The following is a 22,935-nucleotide window of genomic DNA, read 5'->3' on the forward strand; positions in this document are numbered from 1 at the left end:
CGATTTATTTACGACGAAAATCAAGCTCGGGTCTTTTCACTCCCCTCCTGACACAAACAAGCATCACTATTTCAAATGACCTCGCACTGTTACCAAACCTGAATAGTCAGACATCTTACACGTTGTTATTCATCTCATACAAAAACTCAGCTCCTCCCCCGGGCGGAAACGCCCCAAATTCAAAGACAAATTCGGGAATTATTTCGCGTCAGCCATGTTTAAATTGAGACATGTGTTCTAATCACGCCGGAGCCAAGATTTGTTCTTTCTCTCTATTTCTTTCTCTCCTTTTTATTTAATTTTCTAACTAAAATATTCAACATAAAAGGGTTGTTGGACTGTAGTACAAGTTGAAAAACACTGTTCAATTAAGATTTAGAAAACAGTTTTTTATCATTAGGGTCTTCCGTCTTCAGCGGAAGACCCTTCCATTCTTATTGCAATTAGGGTCTTCCGTTCGCAAAGGCAGACCCTATTTTTTTTCTTCGATATCTTTTTATCACAGGTCATTAGACCTGTTATTAGGTCAAAAGACCTCTTATTTAATATGAAATAAAATATGGGGCTGGTCCTTTAAATTAGGGATCCAACGGGGTGTATAATCCTTCATCCATCCTTCTTTTAAATCACATCTGCATTTCCTGATATGTTTCGTTGAGTAAGATAAAAGGCAAGGTCATATCCTTTTCTAAAAATCGGACGGAAGACCTCCTCGTTGCTCGCAACGAGATCGTGTCTAGTTTTTATTGTTTTTTTTTTCTGTCACGTTTTCTCAAAAATGCTTCAGCCAATTTTCATGAAATTTTCAGATCTTATTCATGACAAAATTTGTAAGAAAAGTACAAGGGCTTTTTTTTGGTCGTCACTTCCGGTACCAAGATATTAAAGATTTAACGTTTTTGCTTGTTCACGATTTTTCTCAAAAAGTATTTAAGATAGAACCTCCAAATTTTCAGAGAAGGTAGAGAGTGACCGGCCCTTCGCATATCCGAACGTCCGCCGTCACTTCCGGTCGTCACCGGAAGGAAATGAAAAACCTTAATTTTTCAATTTTTTAAACTTGAATTTTATTTATGTTTTTATTCGATAGAGACGTCTAAAACACTTCAGAATATAAAATTCGTTTTAAAATCGATCAAAGCATTCCTGAGATTTTGAGCTCAGAAGTTCTTAAGCGAGAGTCCGCGTAGCTCAGTCGTTAGAGTGTTGAACTTGTGCCCAGGCGACCCGGGTTCCGTCCCCGAGTGCCGATTATTTTTTCATCCCTAATTTTGTTTTGTTTTACGATTTTATCTTTTAAATGGTGGTTTTTATTGTTTTCCAATTAATTTTTATCATAAATAAAAATAATAACCGCTTTTTTAGTACAAATATAGTTCTCGTTTCTGTCAGCAGTTTGCTTAATTCAGAGGCTCGTCGCATCGCCGGCATCAAAGACATGCCGCCGAAGCGCCCCTGCAGTACGACCGCATTAGAGTTCACTGGGTCGCTTTTCCGGCATCAAAGAAATGCCGCAATCTCCATGATTGTATGCACACAACATTTAGCAATACACCAAAGATATTCTACATGGCTTTAAAAGGAGGACTGATTATTATTTATTCACATAATTATATAGATACACGCATGCATATATACATGCGTTTATTGACATATGTTGCTTATATATTGATTTCCTAAACACTATAAAACACTATGAAATCTCTCTCTCTCTCTCTCTCACACCCTGACAACCGGGTGACTGCGATACGGTGTGAAAACTGACCACCCTTGTATCTGTGTTTGGGCCTATGTATTAACAGATGTAAACACTGATCGTTGAAATACGCTGTTGAAACAAAGTCTTATAAAGTTTATATTAATTTACAAAAGTTTATAAACATGTACATGTTCGCCCAAAAGCGGGATTAGTGATTAAGCAGCGGGGTCAATAATTCTCTCTCTCTCTCTCTCCCTCTCTCTCTCATTATAGCTAGATAAACAATGAATGTGCATATCCGTATAAATTAGCCTAGCGAACATTTTTATATGGGTGTAATATATGTATTAATTTATTAAATCGGAATTTGAATTAATTATTCTCCTCTGGGAATAAACCCCGTTTCAAAATCGCCCTCACTTGGTTTCAGACTTTTGACGAGTCATCGGACAATATGCTTTGCCCTGCGTATAATCTCTCTCGGCTGGGGATCCGATTACTATTGATGAAATAAAATCACTATTATTGATGAAATAAAATGTTTTTGTATTAACTTATATAGCAAATTAAAAAAGCTGAGGTGCATTGAAAATACGCTTCATATAATAACAGTTTCAATCCAGTGTTTTCTCAGACGTCCGCGTCAATTTGTTCCCGCCCATTTCAAACGTTTTGACCTGTTGCATTCATCTCCATGTACCTAATGTTAATGCTATACATATATTAGAATAAACGTAAATATCAAAGAAAAAATCATAATTAAGATTTTGAGATTTTTAAATTTCAAATCAATGGTACAGTGGCTTCTACAGCGCTTATACATTGTTCTAACATATGTATTTTGTTTTTAATATTTTCACAATCTCACTTGTAGTGCAAAATTTTTAGGGGCTTTTCCTAATTTTCCAAAAATTACCCAGTGACCATTTACTTAAAAACTAAGCCATTGACCTATTTGTTCAAAGTGAAAAATAAAACTACAACAAAAGGTCTATAACATACAATAGATGGTGTCCATTATCATCAGTATACGTTTTCATTCTCAGTAATTCGTCCTTAAACATCTTGACACGAAATCGGTTTCAGAAAACTGAACCCCGCCCCTCCCTCCTCCCCACGATTGCACCATCCATATAATATAATTCATTCAATAGTATGAAATGAATTAGAAGAATAAATAGGAAATTGAAACGCAAACGATCGATGAACACTTGGTATATACTGTATGTCTTGTAGGTAAGCCTAAGAACGACTTACTGCAGCTATCAAATGCAATGCGCATGCGTATTGTTTCCCGCGCATTTGTCATTCTCTTTTGCCGTGTCGTGCGTAAATTAAGCAACTACAAGAAATCGTCGTTTCATGATGGCTTGCAATAGTGATGGTCCTGCCGTCGATCATTTGGAAGGTCCGACAGAGCCAAAGAAATCCAGACCCTTCAGTTCCCCTGTAAGTATCTATTTTTTTTTTTGAAATTGATACACAAAACTTGACAATTAACTATTTCTCCTTCAACTACTCTTTAATGATCCTTTGAGCCTAACATACATTCCTCTAAAATGTAAATTTAAGTTTCTCTGTTTTGAAACAATCCTTCAGTAGTATATTTACATGATCTAAGGAATGTAACTGTTTGTTTCTAAAAACGAGTATGTTATGGTGCATGTTATTGTGTGTATTGTTCGAAAAGTTATCCTGGTTGATCAGGTCCAGTACGATCTCTTAATTTAGCTATATAGCTTGAATAAGCTATAATGGTTTATATAATAGCTTAAAAAATTATTTTAAAGAATTGTAGACCTGATCGTTAATTTGGTTGACCATCCAGTCTCCTTAATTAAACCCAGGCATAGATGCCTCTAAACTCAGCTATGCATTTTTCAAAACATATTTTTTTCAAATCTCAATTTTTGCATTTTGGGGTTAATAAACAAGGAGTATAATCAGAATACTAATTCTGACTGTTTAGTTTGATACAAGACATTATAAACTTACAATAATTCATTTAAATAGCATATTGAATGGTTAGAAGACCAATTAATACAAAATTTATGTTTGTACACAGTTGTTCTTTCTCCTCTTAAAGAGAGATAGATATACATTGAATTTGATTAACCCAAACAAGAGGTATAAAACCTTTATATTCACACCAACCTTCTTTTTTTTACAACAAGTCTTAATTTGCATTCTCTTTTCCTTTTTAATGCACATCATTAACTTTTAGGTACATCAATACCTCTAGGCTGATATTTACAGTACTTTTTATTCTTTATCCTTGTATCCTTAATTTCGTGCAACTTATAAAGTACTAAATGTACAGTTAATGTTACACAGTAGCTGACATGCTGAGGTGACCACAGGTGCGTAACTACGGTTTGTGTCTTTCAATGTTAAATGTTAATGTTAAACACTACTTATTTAAAAATTCTGCAAAAATTAATAACTTAAAGGCATGCTTTGTTCAAAACTAAGTACTGTTTTTGGCTTTCAATTCCTTGTGTAATCAAGACAAACAGTCCATTGGACCTACCCCAAATTCACAAGGGTTGTCTATTCCCAATAAACAAGGAGATGTAAGTGTCATGCCAGGTAAATATCAAATTGCACCAGTGATGGTCACTCACTCACTCAGAAGCCATTGTGTTTACATGTAAAAGATAATGTTGGTCCAAGAGCTACCAGGAATATACAAGAGGTGTCTACCTGCAATTAACCGGTACCTAGGTGCCTTTCAGATGAACATGAAAGAACTCACTGTGACCTAGTTTAATACAGTAACTGAACATAGCATAGTATTTCTTGAGAAGAAGATTTTCAAACAATTTTCCTATATTTTTCTATGCTGAACTTTGAACTCATCTTGGGGACCCAGTATTGGTCTGAGGGTCACGGTTTTAACAATTAAGAATCTAAAAGTACCCATTCTTAGAATGCTTGCCTAATAATCCAACAAATTTTATTTTTAACAAGTTCTATATAAATAAAAATTTAAATTTTGAAATTTGAATGCCTATTGGGGTACCAGTATTGATCTTTGTGTCACTGCTTCAACAATTAAGAATCTACACTATTTTAGGTCATTTGCATAGTAATCTCACTAATTGTAGCATTGTTGTTCTTAAGAAGATTTTTAAACAATTTCTCTCTATATTTACTATGTTTAACTTTAAACCTGCACTCATGGGGTCACGGTCTCATATAATATTTTGAACCCCGCAAAATATTGAACCCGGGTTCAAAATATTGCTGCAATGTATTGAACCCCCCCCCCCCTAAAATATTAAAGCCGAAGTTCAATATATTATGGCTGCGATATATTGAACACCCCTCTAATATTCATTGCTATTGGAGAGGGGATTCAAAATATTATGGCCGCAATATTTTGAATCCCCCTCCATATTCCAATTCCCTTTGGAGAGGGGGTTCAAAATATTATGGCCATGATATTTTGAACCCCCTCTTCAATAGCCATGGAAATTAGAGGGGGGGTTCAATATATCACGGTCATAATATTTTGAACCCCCTTTCCAATGGAAATTGAAAGAAGGAGGGAGGTTCAATATATTGCGACCAAATTATTTTGAACCTCCAATGGGATTTGAAATAGGAGGGGGGGGGGGTCAATATATTGCGGCCATAATATTTTAAACCCCCTATCCAATAGCAATGAAAATCATCAGGGGGGTTCAATATATTGCGACCATAATATTTTGAACCCCCTCTCCAATGGGATTTGAAATAGGAGGGGGGTTCAATTTCTGGTATTTCTTGTTAGGTGGTTCTTGAGAAGACATCCACTGTATTTTCCATGTTTCATAATTATCAACCTTTTAAAAAAGGTTACTCCCTTTATTCTAATAATTTAGAATCTTCTCTGCGTATAAGGAAGATTTCTACCAAGTTTGGTTTGATTTAAATTGGCTCAGTCGGTCTAGGGAAGCTAAACATGGAAAATAATGATAATTTATTATGTCACTTTTATAGAGGACTTAGACAAATAAATCATAATATAAAGTTAAAAAGAAATGATGAAATAAAAAAATAAACGATTATTACAGGAATACAGTTTTCCTTCACAGTCAGTTTGAATATATTATTGTGTGATATTTCTTTTTTTGGTGGTTTATTTGTTTTAAAGATTTTATCAATTAAAGCTTAGAATTCTTTAGAAATGATGTTATTTTATTCAATAAAATATTAAATATTTGAAGATAAAATATCCGATTAACCCTCCATACATGTTTGAAAAGTAAAAAATCAGCAATTAATATGCATTTGTCAACAACAACTAAAAGCATAGGGTCATTTGCAATTTCCAACCAAACAAGTTCTTCCAATTCCACATATCTTTACACAGAGATTAATTTAGTTTAATGATGGCTAAATCATCAAGCCCTCTTAATTAAGCCAATAAACTGTAAGTACACATGCTACAAACAAATTTGGGTAGGAATCTCTGGAAGTAAGAATTTTTTTTTTGAATTAACTATGCTTTTATAGTTTTATTCTTAAAATGTTATTAAATTATAACTAAAATGTAAGAGTTTTCTACAAATTTCCAGTGCACGACACGCGGTTGAAACTGTCAACCCAAGCAAAGCATGACTTCATCCATGATCTTGTTTAATCGATGTTATATAGATGTTTGCAAGTTACAAGCGATATTTTTTATAGATTAAAGCGTCTTTGCAATTGGGATATAACATACGAAACCATAACTTTAAAACCAATATAATCAATATAATAATTTCCCCCAAAAAACTGAGCTGCTATTAGTGATAAAAAAATGATTCAGTCGGGCCAATTTTAACAGGTCAGTCGGAGTACATCAGACAAATCAATTTTTGATTTAGAACTTGTGTTAAAATCTGCATAAAAAGCAGATAAATGCAAATAAATTTTAATATCTATTCTAACTTTTTTGTACTTTAAAAAAATTATATATAACATACCCTTTCATATTATTAAAATCTTTTTACAAACATAGTTGTCTCTGTATAATATTTCATGTTCCATATTGTTTTACAGATCTCAGGTGCAATGCAGAAAATTTTCCTGATAGAGGACGTTGACATAAGATCAAATCATGAAGGAAGAACATACGGGGTGACCTACGTCCTAGCAAAAACAACTTCATTCAAACAGTTGCATGAAGTCTTGATCCCAGCAAGATACATTGCTAAGTTTTCTTCTTCCAACAAAAAATTCCTCATGATAAGAGGATATAGTCAAAACGAGCAGGGACAAATAAGGATCCTAGAATCATCCATGGTATGAATATCACAATTAAGGTTTTTAGTAATTTTGAAATTCCAGTTTCCAAAATTTAAGCTAACTGCATAAAATGTGATATCTCGTCACTGCCTAAGTTTCCCTTATACCATTGTAATTTTATTTAACAGTAATTTAAAAAAAAATATGACTGCCGTCACGAGAAAAGGGCCCTTAAGGTCAAAATTTTACAAAATTACTTTTTTGTACATTCGAGACCCCTGACATTTTTTGAGTACAAAAATACAAGAAAAATTCAAATATCTTGATGAATAAGCATTTTATGGCCATTTTAAGAAGATGCGAAAACGGCTCCGTCATAGATATTATGAAAATTATAACGTCACAAAAGTAAACGTTTTTGACGTCGTTACTTTTACATTATCGATATATACATGTATGTACATTCATGTAATATTCTCACACCGAACAAATAAAATAGTTGATGAATATTTTAACACCATCAATAGAGCTATCGTTATCTTTATTTGAAATCTACTGCGGTGAAGTAATGTACATATATACTGCAACACATGATTATGTGCAATTCAAATACAATAATTGTCATTCCTCATCAGGAGGTGGGCATGTTAGGTCTTTCGCGTGATCTTGAATGTATGGCCTTATTTGATTAAACAAATACAGCTTCCTTTCAGCAGAAAGACCACCTGCAAAAGCAAATAAGAGAAATATTCATTTTTCTTACGTTGAAATAAAAGATATAAAATTTGTATCCAAGCGTTTACTAGTATGTGTACCTTTCTCCAAAATTGGTGGGAGATTTGCGGCAGAAAAAAATAGCGTCCTCGTTTCGAAGAATGTTGATAGCTTTTTCTGGGTCAGTATATTTTTCTTTTACAAACACAAACCCCTGGTTGCATTGCAGATAGCCTGAAATGATGGTATTTCCGAATTCCGGAAAGTGGTGAAAAATCTGTCGATAGAAATGTCTTCCAGTCATACCAACAAAATCCGTCGTTTACCACTATGGCATTGTTTCCTCTGGCCGACTTTTGAACAACATTCGCTAGGTCTTGAAGCGAGTCATTGTCAGCCCTGCAACATATCTATCAAGTGTTTATATACAACTCGTATACGTATTCTAGTCTTCATGATTCTAAACATTTTGAAAGAATGAATGGCCACGTAAGAAAATAATACATTTATCACATTATAAGCAAAGCAAGCTTTAAAAAATTGAGATTCTAAAATCACAATAAAAATGCGATTGTCTGTTGCATATAAAATTACGAATGTACATAGTACAAGTTATTTATGTATAAAGAAATTTCTAACCGGCGATACAATTTTTTAATGTAGGAAAATCCTGCATCTACAAGGCACTTTGTGTGTCCAGGAATCTGCATTGATAGAGTTATTTCTCTGTGAAGTCCAGTGAGTACTCTCCATGCTAGATAGGCCAACACATAGCGGTTCTTGTTCTGTCCTAAATATATTAATAGATCAGTATTTAAAAAAAAATAACACATTAAAGGCAATTTTGATTTAATTAAAACTACAAAAGATTATTAAAAAAAATATTCAGCATATCACCTGCACAATTGTCACAATGCATTTTACAAGACATTTCCCCAAACCGTAGCTCTGCAAAGCATGGTGTAGTAGGGTAATGACTGTGTTTGGACCATGGGTTGAAGTACCATCCTTGCCAATCGTCTGGTCCTCGTCAACAAGATAATTGTACTGTTCCCTGCAGCCCTCGATGCAAACTCCAAACAACTGAACTTTACGGGGGGATGTAAAATATAAGGGACCTTCCTGTCGTGAATGATGAGGAATTGTTAGCTGTTGGGCAAAATCAAATGTATAATGTACATTATACAAAGGGGATGACGATGGCGGATAGCCTAACGGGCGTTGTCCAAATTCTTCTTGTTCAATCCGTGCAGCATGGACGCTTGTTCTATACACCATGTGTTCACCTACGTGTATATAGCATACTTACATTTTTTCTTCTCTAATTAAAAACATCGATAATTAGAATTATGAAATTGGCAATAAATGTAAACAAAGAAAACGATTTATATAGCAAGACATATTAAAGAAGGAAAATACTTTTAGAGACTTCAATGTGACATTTGAACTCATCTAAGGCCCGCGACTTTTCTTCCTCCGTCACTGCAGCCGTAACCTTGCATCGAAGCTTCTCACATTTCGAACACACGTCTGACCTGGGTGATGCTATTTTTATGTGGGGTGTGCACGTCAGCCATATTCCCTTGAATGTTGATAGCTCCACTGCTCTACCGTGCCTCTCTTTACATGCTGTTTTGTATATCGAATGTATGTCTGTCTTAGTCGTCGATGCAGGTAGTAAAATTGGTGTTTCCGGAAAATCATTGGCATGAGGCACGGCAGGCAGTGGGAGACCATTTTCCTCTCCATATCTCAAAACAAAATTCACTACTTTCTTAATATCATCGAATTGCAAGGCATGATTCGGTTTTCTTCCCTTGTTTCCATGCGACATTGGAATGGGTCCATTTTGCTTAAGATGATGTGCTATATTTTTCAATCTTTTTTCACCAATGTCATGGATTAACAAAAATGCATGTTTGCATATTTCACGATCATCATAATTGTACATGTATCGGCGCCTTTTCTTATCGATCAAGTCATAACCTGTGCTTTTGCTTTTTAACTTCCCCATAATGTACATCTCTTTTTCATCTTTATTTAACTCGCGCATGGTGAAAATGTGATCGATAATTTCTTTGATCTGAAATTTCTCATAACATTTAAAATGGCACCCACAACCTCTGTTTACTTTTTCTTTAACAGTGCGAATTGAATCCTCCTCCTCGTCATCATTGTCATCACCATCTTGATCATTATTTTGCGAAAATTCAAAACTTTGCGATAGTCTATATACCCTCTCCTCTTCTGTTTCATTCATAACATGTTCATTATCGTTGTTTTCATTATCATCATCATCGTAATCATCATCAGACTCAACAGTGTTTATTGCTCTTGGAAAAAAATCCAAATTTACCTCATCTAATTCCTGAACCAAACAAAAAATTAAAATCAGGTTTGTTCTTATTACCCATAAGATTCAGAATCGAGCACTGTAAAGATAATTAATTTCATAATCTTAGATTTACATATTGTTTATTTGTATTATGTTCTTGTGAAATGTTCTTGTTTTTTTAAACTGAGCAATTATCTTCCGGGATTCTTTAATTACACCGTTACTTTTTTTTTATTAGAGCATCCGCAACTCTATGGATACCATAAACAGTTTAAAAATAGATTGCGTGCTATGTAAACATTGCAATTTAGAAACATCTTTTTCAGTTGGAATGAAAAACAAAAGTACAATTTTACTCCTGTTTTTAAAATATGCATTTTTAAAACCGTGTGCACATGTAAATGTCGGAGTGTGACTCAATATTTACTCAAGAATTAACGATATGAATGACGATACCTGCAATATTATATATACACTCGCTGATTATCGCCTCAATAACAATCAAAGTAATAAAACAACGAAGCAAAATCCCTTTTTGAATTTATGTTCACTTACTAACTTTAGAGTATCAACAAGTTGCTGTCCTTTAAAAAAGGACTACAATACGTGGACCATTTGCATGTGTTTCCAACGAAAACGTGAAAGCCTTAAGATTATTAGAGATTCCACCGACTCTAGCCCTCTGCTTTTAACCACTAAATTTGTACGCTGTAATACGTATACATGTATGTATAGCCCTGACTTTTTATCTCAGAATTTAAAGGGTTCATACTTCTAAAATAATTATGATCTATCTATGAATGAAGTTTGCATGTATAGTATCAGGCATTCGGTGAATTCTACTACATGTATTTGCACACACATTACGATTCGCACTACTTTGTTAACTATGCAGTGACAGCTTTGTGTAAATTAAAAATGTCATATTTTGATGCATTTTTCTTGAGATTAAAACTTTTATACAGTTACGTAATTATTCAATCATACTAAAATGCTTAAAAAATTATTCGGGAAGTTCTCTAGCCTCGCCTACTATAAAAGTAAATTTTAAGTTACATGTGTATTCAGAAAACAACAAAACATTGCAAATTATGCTAGTTGATGCATGTTGTAGTTTCGGCAAAACATTAACTTATTTCATAATACTGATAGTTCATATCACATGCCAATCATTTCTTTAAAAGGAATACTTTGTTTCTGTACTGTTTACCGACAATTTTACAATTACAGCGCCTTTGAACTTCTGTGTGCATAACGTGTGCTAGCCTGGTTCCCTGAGCTACCCATTACGCACAGGAACCAGGCTAGCTCATGCGCAGGCTGAATTTTCCCCATAGCATCCGGTTTAGCCTCGCTAATATATTTTCTGCGTGGACCTCAGGGTCCACATAAAAATAATATTCGTACTTTATAAATACAGGTACAATGTACTGTTAAAACATTATTTACTTGCATCTCTCTCTCTCTCTCTCTCTCTCTCTCCTAAAATATATATTTACTTTATATAATAGTTATTTGATGTCAATCTATTAATTTTATCTAATCAAATTTATATTGAATAAATGTTTTGTTACCTGCAAATCCATTTTGAAATCAGTTTCATTCTTCAATAACACGCCAAATGGAGCCGACAAAATTTACTACCGTGTTTTTAATTCCGCGACTTTGACGTCGTTTTCTGAACATTGTGACGTCAACAGATAAGGGCCCTTTTCTCATGACGGCAGTCATATATAAATAACCAAATGAAATTTATACATCAGAGAGCTTAATTTAGAGAAGAACCACATCAGGCCTATTCAAAACATTATAAAAATCTAGCTAGTTTAACACCCAACTTTTTAAAAGCTTAATTTCATTTCTCAATCTAAAGGCCATGAATGACACAATTCTAATTACATTTTTTAGGTCACCTGAGTAAACTCTGGTGACCTATTGCTATCTGTTTTCGTCCGTCGTCGTGCTTTAACAATTTACATTTCTAACTTCTTCTTAAAAACTACAAGGCCAATTGTTACCATTTTTGGTGTGAAGCATCTCTATGGTAAGAGGAATGTAAATTGTGAAATTGGTGGCTCTACCACCCCCAGGGTGCCACAGGTGGGGCCAAATATGCAAAAAAAAGCCAAATTTTCAAAAATCTTCTTCTCTACTACCACACATGGGAGGAAAAAACTGGTTGCATGGTTATGATGTCCATAAAGCCGTCTACCAAAATTGTGAAATTCATGGCCCCTGGGTCAGGGGTTCAGGCTCTATGGTGGGGCAAATATGGTCATATAGTAAAAATGTATTAAATCTTAGAAAATCGTCTTCTCTACTCCCATAGGTATTTGTTAAAAACTAAATGCATGGTTATGATGTCCATGAAACCCTCTACCAAAATTGTGAAATTTATGACCCCTGGGTCAGGGGTTTAGGCCCTGGGGTGGGGCCAATATGTCCATATAGTAAAAATGTATTAAATCTTAGAAAATCTTCTTCTCTACTCCCATAGATATTTGTTAAAAACTAAATGCATGGATATGATGTCCATGAAGCCCTCTACCAAAATTCTGAAATTTATGGTCCCTGCGTCAGGGGTTCAGGCTCAAGGGTGGGGCCAAAATGGCCATATAGTAAAAATGTATTATATTTTAGAAAATCGTCTTCTCTACTCCCATATATATTTGTGAAAAACTAAATGCCTGGATATGATGAACATAATGTCTTCTACCTAAATTGTGAAATTTATGACCCCTGGGACAGGTGTTTAGGCACTTGGGTGGGGCCAATATGGCCATATAGTAAAAATGTATTAAATCTTAGAAAATCTTCTTCTCTACTCCTGTATATATTTGTGAAAAACAAAAGGCATGGATATGATATCCTTGTGATAAGTGGCATCAAATAGTATGTAGGTCATGAGCCCCGGGGATGGTCCTGTCCCACCTCAAACAGGAAGTGCCAGAATATCTTGAAAACGGTTAATATCCCCACCCCTAAACCATATATATTCTTGTTCCTTGTGTTAAGGGCCATCAAATGATATGTAGGTCATGGGCCCCGGGGATGGTCCTGACCCCCCTCAAACAGGAAGTGCACAAATAACTTGAAAACGATTAAGAACCCCACCCCTTAACCATATATTTTCTTGTTCCTTGTGTCATGGGGCATCAAATGGTATGTAGGTCATGGGCCCTGGGGATGGTCCTGACCCCCCTCAAACAGGAAGTGCACAAATAACTTGAAAACGGTTGAGATCCCTACCCCTAAACCATATATATTCTTGTTCCTTGTGTCAAGGGGCATCATATGGTATGTAGGTCATGGGCCCTGGGGGTGGTCCTGACCTCCCTCAAACAGGTAGTTCCCGAATATCTTGAAAACGGTTTAATAGTCCTTTTTGAAAGATTTCAGGCAGGGAGGTGGTCGTCATTACAAATTAAAAAAAATTCTATTCCAGAATAAAACTTAATTAAATGCATATATGAGACTCCTTGACAAGTTTGTGTATGGGTTATGCTACTCAGGTTACCGTCAAGTCCTATTGGCCTCTTGTTTACTACATTATGGGTCACTTAAGTCTAGAGAAAGTTTTAAAAAGTTTTACATGTACAATTCTCTCATTATTTAGTTTTGATGGTTTATAGCTCACCTGAGCTGAAAGCTCAAGTGAGCTTTTCTGATTACCCGTTGTCCGTCGTCCGTCTGTCCGTCTGTAAACTTTTTACATTTTGAACTTCTTCTCTAAAACCACTTGACCAAATTCAACCAAATTTGGCACAAAGCATCGTTATAAGAAGGTGAATTTAAATTGCGAAAATAAAAGACCAGGTTATATTCAAAGCGGAGAAAACCTCGAAACTGTAAAAAAGGGGATGCATTTTAAAAAATCTTCCTTTCAGTGAGTCAAATTCAACGTAATTTAGCAAACATAATCCTTATGGAAAGGAAAATATAAATTGCAAAAATTATGGGCTAATTCAGTTTCAAATTTGAGTAATTTACGTAACTAATAATAAAGAAATAATAGCTGTCAATCAGTTTATAACTATGGGTTCGGTATTCCATACCTCGAAAACGGAAGTAATTTGTTCGAAGCAGCCATGATGAACGCGTGACACAGGGGTTAAACTGACAAAGATGAATTTGCTGGTTGTGCAAAACTTTACGTGCGAAGAGAATATTTGAAACATGCAACATCGATTTGTGCCGATTTTGTGAAATAAATTCAGGTTAAATATTTCAATGCGTTGACATTTTAACTTGTGACATTGGTATTAGCTTGTTTTGGTTCTCGTTTCATTTTCGTTACTTGAGGGGAACTATCGCCTGTATTTTGGAATTTTTACGTATCAAATCAAATATAGACTTCGGTAAATCAGACAGCTGATTGTTTATCTGCTCAAAATGAGCAAAATCTGATGCACTTACAACATATTATTAAATACTATACATTTCATTGGTAATTCGGTACGATCTCTACGTAATGGTCGATTAATGCAACGTGTTTTGTTAAGATGCTCAGCATTTTCAGATTGTTTTTACTGCTAGAAATATATAGGTATATATATGATGAAAAATAAATTGTGATCTTTCTTTGTTGTGCCCGTTTCTTCTGTTAATTGTTTACAATTTTTTATTTACTTACTTTCGAATTATAAGCAAGATACAGAGCTTTGCTCACAATTTTCTGTTTGCACACAGAGCTGAGGCCATGCTTTTGTTCATCTTCTTTTGTTATTATTTCTTCATTTTAAATGCTGATTAGGAGTTACCAAGTTTAAAAATCTTAAGTTGAATGTAATAAACTCTAGTGAACAAAAAAATTGACTCAAACCTAGCACAACTACGAGCTCTGTATCATGCTTATAATTTTACGATTGACGCTGAAATTTTGATTGATCACCAGAAATGTCTCGCTAAACGTTAAGTACGTGTACAGAAAAATTATAGAAAATTTGCTGCAACTTCTTTCTCTGGCCCCCTCCTAATACGGTGAATTATATGAAATATTTGGGCCCCCTCCTAATACGATGAATTATATGAAATATACACCAACTTTGATGGTTTTCAGACACAAATATAAACGATTGCTTTAAAACAGTTTCCATAGTTATGACACATTACTGTTACGGGGATAAATGTATTATCACTCTTAAGAAAATATTACAGAAAATCATATTGGTTTGTAGCCATTTGTTGTTTTTTAATAAAGATGAAAATACTGGGTGGGAGTAAAATCCTGTCAATACATTGCAGTGGGGTCGGAAGCAAATTGAAAAGGGGGGGGGGGTCTAGACCTTATCAGAAATCTTGACAAGCAAAAAAAAAAAAAGAAAAAAGATTTGAAGTATGGCTATGTCTAACTTTGCAAAAAAAAAAAGGGGGGTTACCCCCACCCACCCCATTCCGACGCCTATGCTTATAATTATAATGCTATTATAATCTTGATTATAATAGCTCTTTTATAACATATCACATGACACTATTTTTCATTTGAGTGTATTCATCGATCAAGTGAGTAAGGTTATATAAAACATCCTATGAGTTCACGCAAAGTAAACAATCGTATTACAAACGCATTAAGGTACAATTTTCTTCTTTCACATATAGGATTTTTTAAAAATAAAATACAATAACTAGTAAGAAGTTGAAGAAGAAAATTACCTATATGCTCTAATATTTTGATCGCTTTATAAAGTGGGGGGGGGGGGCAGAACTAAAATAAAGGAAATTGGAAGTTAATATCCTTTGAACACCCATATAAAGCCATTGTTGCTCAGGTGAGCGATGTGGCGCCATGGGCCTCTTGTTTTGATAATGCTCTATGTGCATTGAGGAAAGATTGTGGATGCCAAACTACACTACTGCATCTCCTTTAAGATTGGAAAATACCTCCTCATCAAAATTCACATGTGGCTGCTATTTTGATGGATCTCTCTAAGACTTTTCACTGTTAGCTACCTAATATATTATTAAGTAAGAGCTCTGCTTATGGTCTTTCTCCAAATTTTATATCCATTCTGAGTAGCTACTTAACGGATCATTCTCAGCAAGTAAAACTCCAGGCAGTTGTCAGTAGTTGGCTGTGGTTGCTCACCATGGTCTATGTAATATTTATATGTCAAATGTATGCACATATATATGTGTGTCTTGTTCAGATATGTCTTTCTAATAAAACTACATCACAAATGGGCATTAATATTAATTTACTGTTTTCAATCATTTTTACACCCCCCCCCCCCCAAAAAAAAAAAAAAAGAAATGAAAAAAACCACTTGTTGCATTTTATATCAATTTAAAAACACTGTGTAAATCTAATATATGAAAAAGACTGATATTAATTTTTTACCAGTATTATATCTTTGTAAGCTACTCGTACAGATGCACCATGAATCTTGTTTATGATAAAGCTCTATATTTGTATAAGGAAAATAATAGAAAAATGTGCACTTAAGGAGGCTGGCACCTGAAATAATAGTAATGTCAATCATCCGAAAACCACTTGGATATAAGGATGGGGAGCTATAATGTTCATTTATTTTATTTTTGACCCATGTCACATGCCACTTTTTGGAAATATTGGGCCCCAAACAAAAAAGATAATTTTCCTGAAATTTTTGCTAAAATTTGACATAGAAATTGATAATTTGAAGAAATCAAACAAATATTTATAGTTTGAACTATTATTTAGTTATGATTTTAATACAGTATGAAGTTGAACACATGTAGTGACTATAAAAGTAAAATCTAAGTCAAAGTTTAACAATTCTTGCTTTACTGGTGGCTTCAAAGGCCAGTACATAATGAACACAACAACAGATGTTACATGTCAAATTTTAACGCAAATAAAAAAAATTATAGTAATGTCATCTTTCAAAAACTTTGCATACAAATAGACATACATTTAATGTCTCATTTAAAAGTAAAACAAGTAGGGGTCACATCTCAAAAATTTGAGATATAGCATGAAATAAGCAAATTTTTCTTAACTTCTATGAAATATAAGCTAAATATGCCAAAATATATCGATAGAAATATCAAAATATTGTTTAAATATGTTTTTTAGAACATCATGAATATATCGTAATACCCAAACTATCTAGAAGTTTGGTCTGCACTGAAAATAAGGAAGCTAAAGCAACAGTACTCTAAAACTAGTGAGTTATGAAAAATGTTCATTTCCTTCTTGAAAACCTTCCGCCACAAAATATAGTCCCTTACTAAACTCTGTAAAACTGTATCTTTTTAAAAACAATTTTATTCAATATAGTTTATTTTGGCATTGTAAAACATAAATATACTACTAGAATTGATAAGTGAATTTTCAGACTATAGGTGACCCAAAATGGCTACCCAAAACCTAAGGAGCGAACCTCTTTAATAGCTTGAAATTTTTTTATTAGCTCACCTGAGCTGAGAGCTCAAGTGAGCTATTCAGATCACATTTTGTCTGTCGTCCGTCTGTAAACTTTTTACATTTTCAACATCTTCTCAAGAAGCATCCTTAGCCTAAGAGAAGTCAAAGTTGTGAAAATTAAGGACCAAGCCCTCTTACAAGGGGAGATAATTAAGAATTAATGAAAATTGTGAAAATCATGACTCCCGAGGGTAGGGATTGGCCCACAATGGGTGGGTCGAATTTTTACATAGGAATATATAGAGTAAATCTTTAAAAATCTTCTCAAGAACCATTTTGCTAGGAAAGCTGAAACTTACACTACTTGCTCTAAAAACCCCTGTCCGTATGAAAATCCCCTGTCTTCCCCTGTGTTTTCACTGCCATCCCCTGTACATCCCCTGTGTGCCACTGTACAGAGCCCCTGTATACCCTGTCATCCCCTGTGCGATCCTGTACACAACCCCTGTGTGCCACTGTAAGCCCCTGTCACCCCCTGTACGCCACTGTCTTCCCCTGTAAGCCACTGTATACCCCTGTACATGCCCCTGTACGGCTTTTGACTGTTTTTTCAATATTTTTTTCTTAATTCAACTATTGAAATCACATGTGTTATAATTTGAGCTATAGGTAAATATTTGCACTCAACAGCGCCGAATCACAAGATACACTGTTATCATAATTTTAGAAATCACATGTTTTAGTTGATAATTTATTGATACTTCAATAATCATGCTAACAACTAAAGATTTGAGATTTAACGGGTGGTAAACTTCAGGTGATGGCGGGGATTATTTTTTATATTAGGTGTGAAAGCCCTCAGGGCATGTACATGTAGTCCTTTAGAGTTCGGGAACATCGTTACTCCCTTATGTTTGAAAAACGGACATAAAAATACAATGTAGATTGAATTATTTAATTTTTAAAATCAAGATAAGATATATGAACACCTAACTTATGAATATCTTAAACCTATAATTAATATGATTCTAGGTAATAAACAACACAGTAAAAACTAATGCGGCAGATGGTTTTTAATTTTGTATATATCTAAACATATAGGAGCGTACTAAATCCAATAAATAGTCAGAATGTAGAATTTATATTCAGCCATGTTATGATAGAGTACACGTTTCTTCTTTTTTTTAACCAAGTTCTTGGTTATACCTTTATTAATATCCCGTGAATAGCAAATTAAAGGTTTAATAGCTTAAGTTTGCCTAAGAAATTATTTTTATTATTTTATTATTAGATTATATTTGTTTAATATGATTCTGACCGGCTTATTGGACTCTTGAATTGAATGTTAACTGATGATTTGTTCTCATAAATAATTTCATTATTTTCTAAAATCTAATTTTCATATCTCTTTTTCCTGCAAAGTGGAAGATATATGTATCAAAGATAATTTAATAAGTTGCCAGTGAACAGAAATCTGCCGACAAGGTCAGAACATGTAAATGTGTTTTCTATACATGTAGGAGGTTATATAGATATTGAGAAATTAAAATAAAAAAACCTGATTAATCATGAGAGAGAGAGAGAGAGAGAAAGAGAGTTTGCATTGATTTTGAATTAAATTCATTAACTATATACAATTTACCCGGGAATTAATTTCCTAATAGATAAACATAAACATGTCACCCTAATTTAATTACCTATTTTTTATCATTCCGAGGCCCTGGTCAGATCATAAACAACATACATGTAAATGTAGAACTAGTGTTTTCTATACATGTAGCCTAAGGAGATACTGTGAGAGAGAGAGAGACAGAGAGACAGAGAGAGAGAGAGAGAGAGAGAATGATTGTTTTTAAATAAGTTTTTTAAGTTTTTTCCGGGAATTAATTTCCTAATAAGTTAACATGCACTCCTAATTAATTTCCATAACCTATTCTCTACAATTATTAATATTAACTTAGAGCTGTCAAATTGATTTTCAATTCATCAATGTTTTATTCTACACCAGATCATTTTATAAAAAAAACTCGAAGACACATGATTACCAACTAGCTGATTGAAGCTACAGTTTTTCTCACTCGGTCAGTGATTATATAAAAGCTACTGTACTCAGCCCTTCTTGACAATTTGCAGTGCACGGTAGCGAGATTGGGAACAATGAGGTGATAGACACACGTGTACATGTATGTATACACACACTTCCTAAGATCTGAATGGCCAGTAAGTGATCATTATATAATGCCTACTGTACACAACCCTCCTTGACAATTTGCAGTGCCCGGTAGCGAGATTGGGAACAATGAGGTGACAGACACACGTGTACTTGTACCGGTATATACACACACGTCCTCAGGTCTGGATGCTCGGTAATGCTTCAATGTTACACAAGTAAAAAAAAACAAGAAATTGAAAATTTCGATTTTTTAGTTCTGAGAATTTCAAACAAGCTTTTAAATTCAGAACATTTTTTGGCACAGTGATATGAATCAAAACTGTAATATGTTCTTTCATATTTTTCATTTTTCAAATCCTATCAAATTTAAATAAATGTCATTTTTCTAATCCAAAAATCGGAACATTAAGATAATGCATGTGTGTATATATGTTACCCCGTTACCGGCATTTGTACATTGTATACAGTCGAAATCATTCAATAACTGTATTATTCCTTTTTATGCATGAGGACGATTCTATACAATAATGCATATAAATAACTAAACTGGTAAATGCACACTGAAAGAAGTTTAAAGTGTCAATGGACCTGTCTAATCCCCCCTTCCGGAAAAAATCTCTCTCTCTCTCTCTCTCTTCAAATGGTGACAGCAACTATCAGCGATTTACATGAACTTAATAAAGACTATTTAATTCTATGCACCATTACACTGATCAAAACAGTCAAAAGTGATCATTTCGATCGATGTGTGGTTATCTGCACATGCTGATCATGTTGTGTTTTTATGTGCATTAGCTCAAGCAGGTTACGTGGCACAGAACATTGCAGATTTCACGCACTCCTTCACTTTTTATTATTCCTTTTTTTACAAATTACAGAACACGGTTATTTGTTTAAATGCATGTAATAAATAAGCGGTTAATCGGTATATTTTGTGTCAATGTTGAATCAAAATTATTCACGTTAACTTTGTTATAATACTGCCCTCTATGAAATTAAAAGAAAATCAAGCACTGTCAAAAACATGAATGCTTAATATAAAATTTTAAAAATCCGAATTAATTTAAAGCTATGTATTTACCTAGCGAGCAGTTAAAGACCGTACAGGGGATGTCAAGGGCATGCACAGGGGTATACAGTGGCTTACAGGGGATGACAGTGGCGTACAGGGGGTGACAGGGGCTTACAGTTGCACACAGGGGTTGTGTACAGGGGCGCACAGGGGATGACAGGGTATACAGGGGCTCTGTACAGTGGCACACAGGGGATGACAGTGAAAACACAGGGGGTGACAGGGGAAGGTTTTTAGAGCCAGTAGTGTTATGTGGAAGCATCCTAAGGTAGTTTAGATTCAGAGTTGTGAAAATCATGACTCCCGAGGGTAGGGATTGGCCCACAATGGGTGGGTCGAATTTTTACCTAGGAATATATAGAGTAAATCTTTAAAAATCTTCTAAGAAATCATTTGGCCAGGAAAGCTGAAACTTGTGTGGAAGCATCCTAAGGTAGTGTAGATTCAGAGTCGTAAAATTCATGACCCCCAGGGGTAGGGTGGGACCACAATGGGGGGGGGGGGGGTCGACTTTTTACATAGGAGTATATAGAGTAAATCTTTAAAAATCTTCTTCTCAGAAACTAATCAGCCAGGAAAGCTGAAACTTGTGTGGAAGCATTCTCAGGTAGTTTAACCCCCCCCCCTCCCAGGGGTAGGAAGGGGCCACAATTGGGGATCAAATTTCTACATAGGAATATGTAGAGTAAATCTTTAAAAATCATCTTCTCAGAAACTGATAAGCCAGGAAAGCTGAAACTTCTATGGAAGCATCCTCAGGTAGTGTAGATTCAAAGTTGTAAAAATCATGATTCCTGGGGGTGGAATTTTTACATAGGAATATTAAGAGTAAATCTTTAAAAATGTTCTTCTCAGAAACTAATCAGCCAGGTGATTATTTAATATTGTTTAGACGATGGGTTCTGGATGATTCCTGGACGACTGGGTCTCACAAGGGGTTCAGTGTAGGTTTATATCCCATATATAAACAATTGTTTAGGATCTTTTTGAGAGCTGCAATGCTCAACATGTGATATTACTATAAAATCATCCTGTTAGAAAAGGGACTAAAGATAATAAACATAAGAATATCCAGTGGAAAAATTGAGTTTTATTTATATACAAGATCTACATGTATTATACTACACTGTCTAGATAGTTTGTATTATGACTCATGTAAGCTGATTTTATCATACTTATTGTTCCTTAGGTGAGCGATGTGGCCCATGGGCCTCTTGTTAATTATGTGAAAGAGCATGAAATCTAGGAATAAAGATGTGTATCTTTAAAACTGAACTTTGTTAGAAACTTCTACAAACATTACTCATTACAGCTAGACTACTCTTTCAAAATTGAGAATATCATGTTTGCGGGCACAGAACTAAATATAGTCCTTTACATAAAAATCTCATTTAACTTTAAGGTCCTTGACACAGTGGACACTAAAATTGCTGATTCAGAAATTGCAACATTCCTTAATCCACCAGTCCAAGAAATTGCTGCAGTGAAAACAAAAGAAAAAGGACAGAGAGTGTCCATTAAAGGAACTGTTGAAAGAGTAAGTGTAGATAAAATGAACCATCACATCACTAGTCTCAAAATACAATACGTATAGAATGATCCATATCAGAGTTTCCGAAAACTATCGGTCCTACCGGCAAAACCGATAGAAAATCGAAATGTCCGATAACATTTCATATATTACCGGTCCGTGTGACCGGAAAGTTTCCACTTTCACAATCCGGAAATTTTCTGTCTTTTGTCTTTTAGTAGTAATCTCTTAAATGCTTTAGGGAGTGTTTAAGTTTCTTCTAAGCGCTTATCTTACACTGATATAGCATTATGTCGTGATCGCGGTTCATCACTTTTCTGTTTGTACGAGGCTAACAGCTATGCGAGGATTGAGAATAAAGAAAAGTATGAAGATACTGTAAAACAGAACAGCAGGAAATTGTTGAAATGTAGCGAGGTTAATGGCAGGACTTGTTCCGTATAATAGAGAAGGGTCAATCATGGCCGTTTCATCAATCAACTCTCACTTTTGATTCCATTAATTTTCGATTGTCTATGATCATGAAAAATCATGTGTTTGTTTAGATTTAATGAAAATTATCCAGTCCGGTACAGCGGCTAACAATCTCGAGTTTGTGGCACATACAATACTCATTTGTATATCTGACATGGAGCAGAATAAAAACAAGGAGAGAATAAAATAAATTGTAAAAAAGTAATCAATAGGAACAAAGCAAAAATAAATTAAAGACTGCATATTTTGGCGGTTTTTTTTTAGAAAAAGAACAGAAATTAATTCTAGATTATATAATTTGGATTTTTTTTTAGTAATAATTGAAAGCTTTTAATATTTTGTTTAGTAGTTACAAAATTTGCTTCCGACTGGCAGAAC

The 22,935-nt window shown here is 34.4% G+C and overlaps 1 protein-coding gene and 1 long non-coding RNA gene across 2 annotated transcripts; one reads left to right on the top strand and one right to left on the bottom strand.

Moving 5' to 3' along the window:
* Window positions 1-2,986: 2,986 nt before the first annotated feature.
* Window positions 2,987-22,161, top strand: LOC136273717 (uncharacterized). Its single transcript, XR_010711945.1, has 3 exons — window positions 2,987-3,148; window positions 6,728-6,970; window positions 21,955-22,161. It is a non-coding gene; the product is annotated as an uncharacterized lncRNA (long non-coding RNA).
* LOC105328048 (uncharacterized) lies at window positions 7,126-10,531 on the bottom strand. Its single transcript, XM_066078004.1, has 4 exons — window positions 9,047-10,531; window positions 8,525-8,913; window positions 7,938-8,037; window positions 7,126-7,638 (listed from the first exon to the last, which is right to left on the bottom strand). The coding sequence occupies exons 1-4, from the start codon at window positions 9,885-9,887 to the stop codon at window positions 7,535-7,537; spliced, it is 1,434 nt and encodes a 477-aa protein (XP_065934076.1). The 5' UTR covers window positions 9,888-10,531; the 3' UTR covers window positions 7,126-7,534.
* Window positions 22,162-22,935: the final 774 nt, after the last annotated feature.

The sequence above is a fragment of the Magallana gigas genome, chromosome 1 (genome assembly GCF_963853765.1).
Source record: "Magallana gigas chromosome 1, xbMagGiga1.1, whole genome shotgun sequence".
Lineage (NCBI taxonomy): Eukaryota > Metazoa > Mollusca > Bivalvia > Ostreida > Ostreidae > Magallana > Magallana gigas.

What these genes read in the sequence shown, in the direction of transcription:
- LOC105328048 (XM_066078004.1), bottom strand. Translation starts at nt 9,887, where the DNA reads ATGAATGAAACAGAAGAGGAGAGGGTATATAGACTATCGCAAAGTTTT. An exon ending in TCACATTGAAGTCTCTAAAA is followed by an intron (nt 8,914 to 9,046) that starts GTATTTTCCTTC and finishes ATATACACGTAG; the next exon opens with GTGAACACATGGTGTATAGA. An exon ending in AGTGGTAAACGACGGATTTT is followed by an intron (nt 7,639 to 7,937) that starts GTTGGTATGACT and finishes TTGCTTTTGCAG; the next exon opens with GTGGTCTTTCTGCTGAAAGG.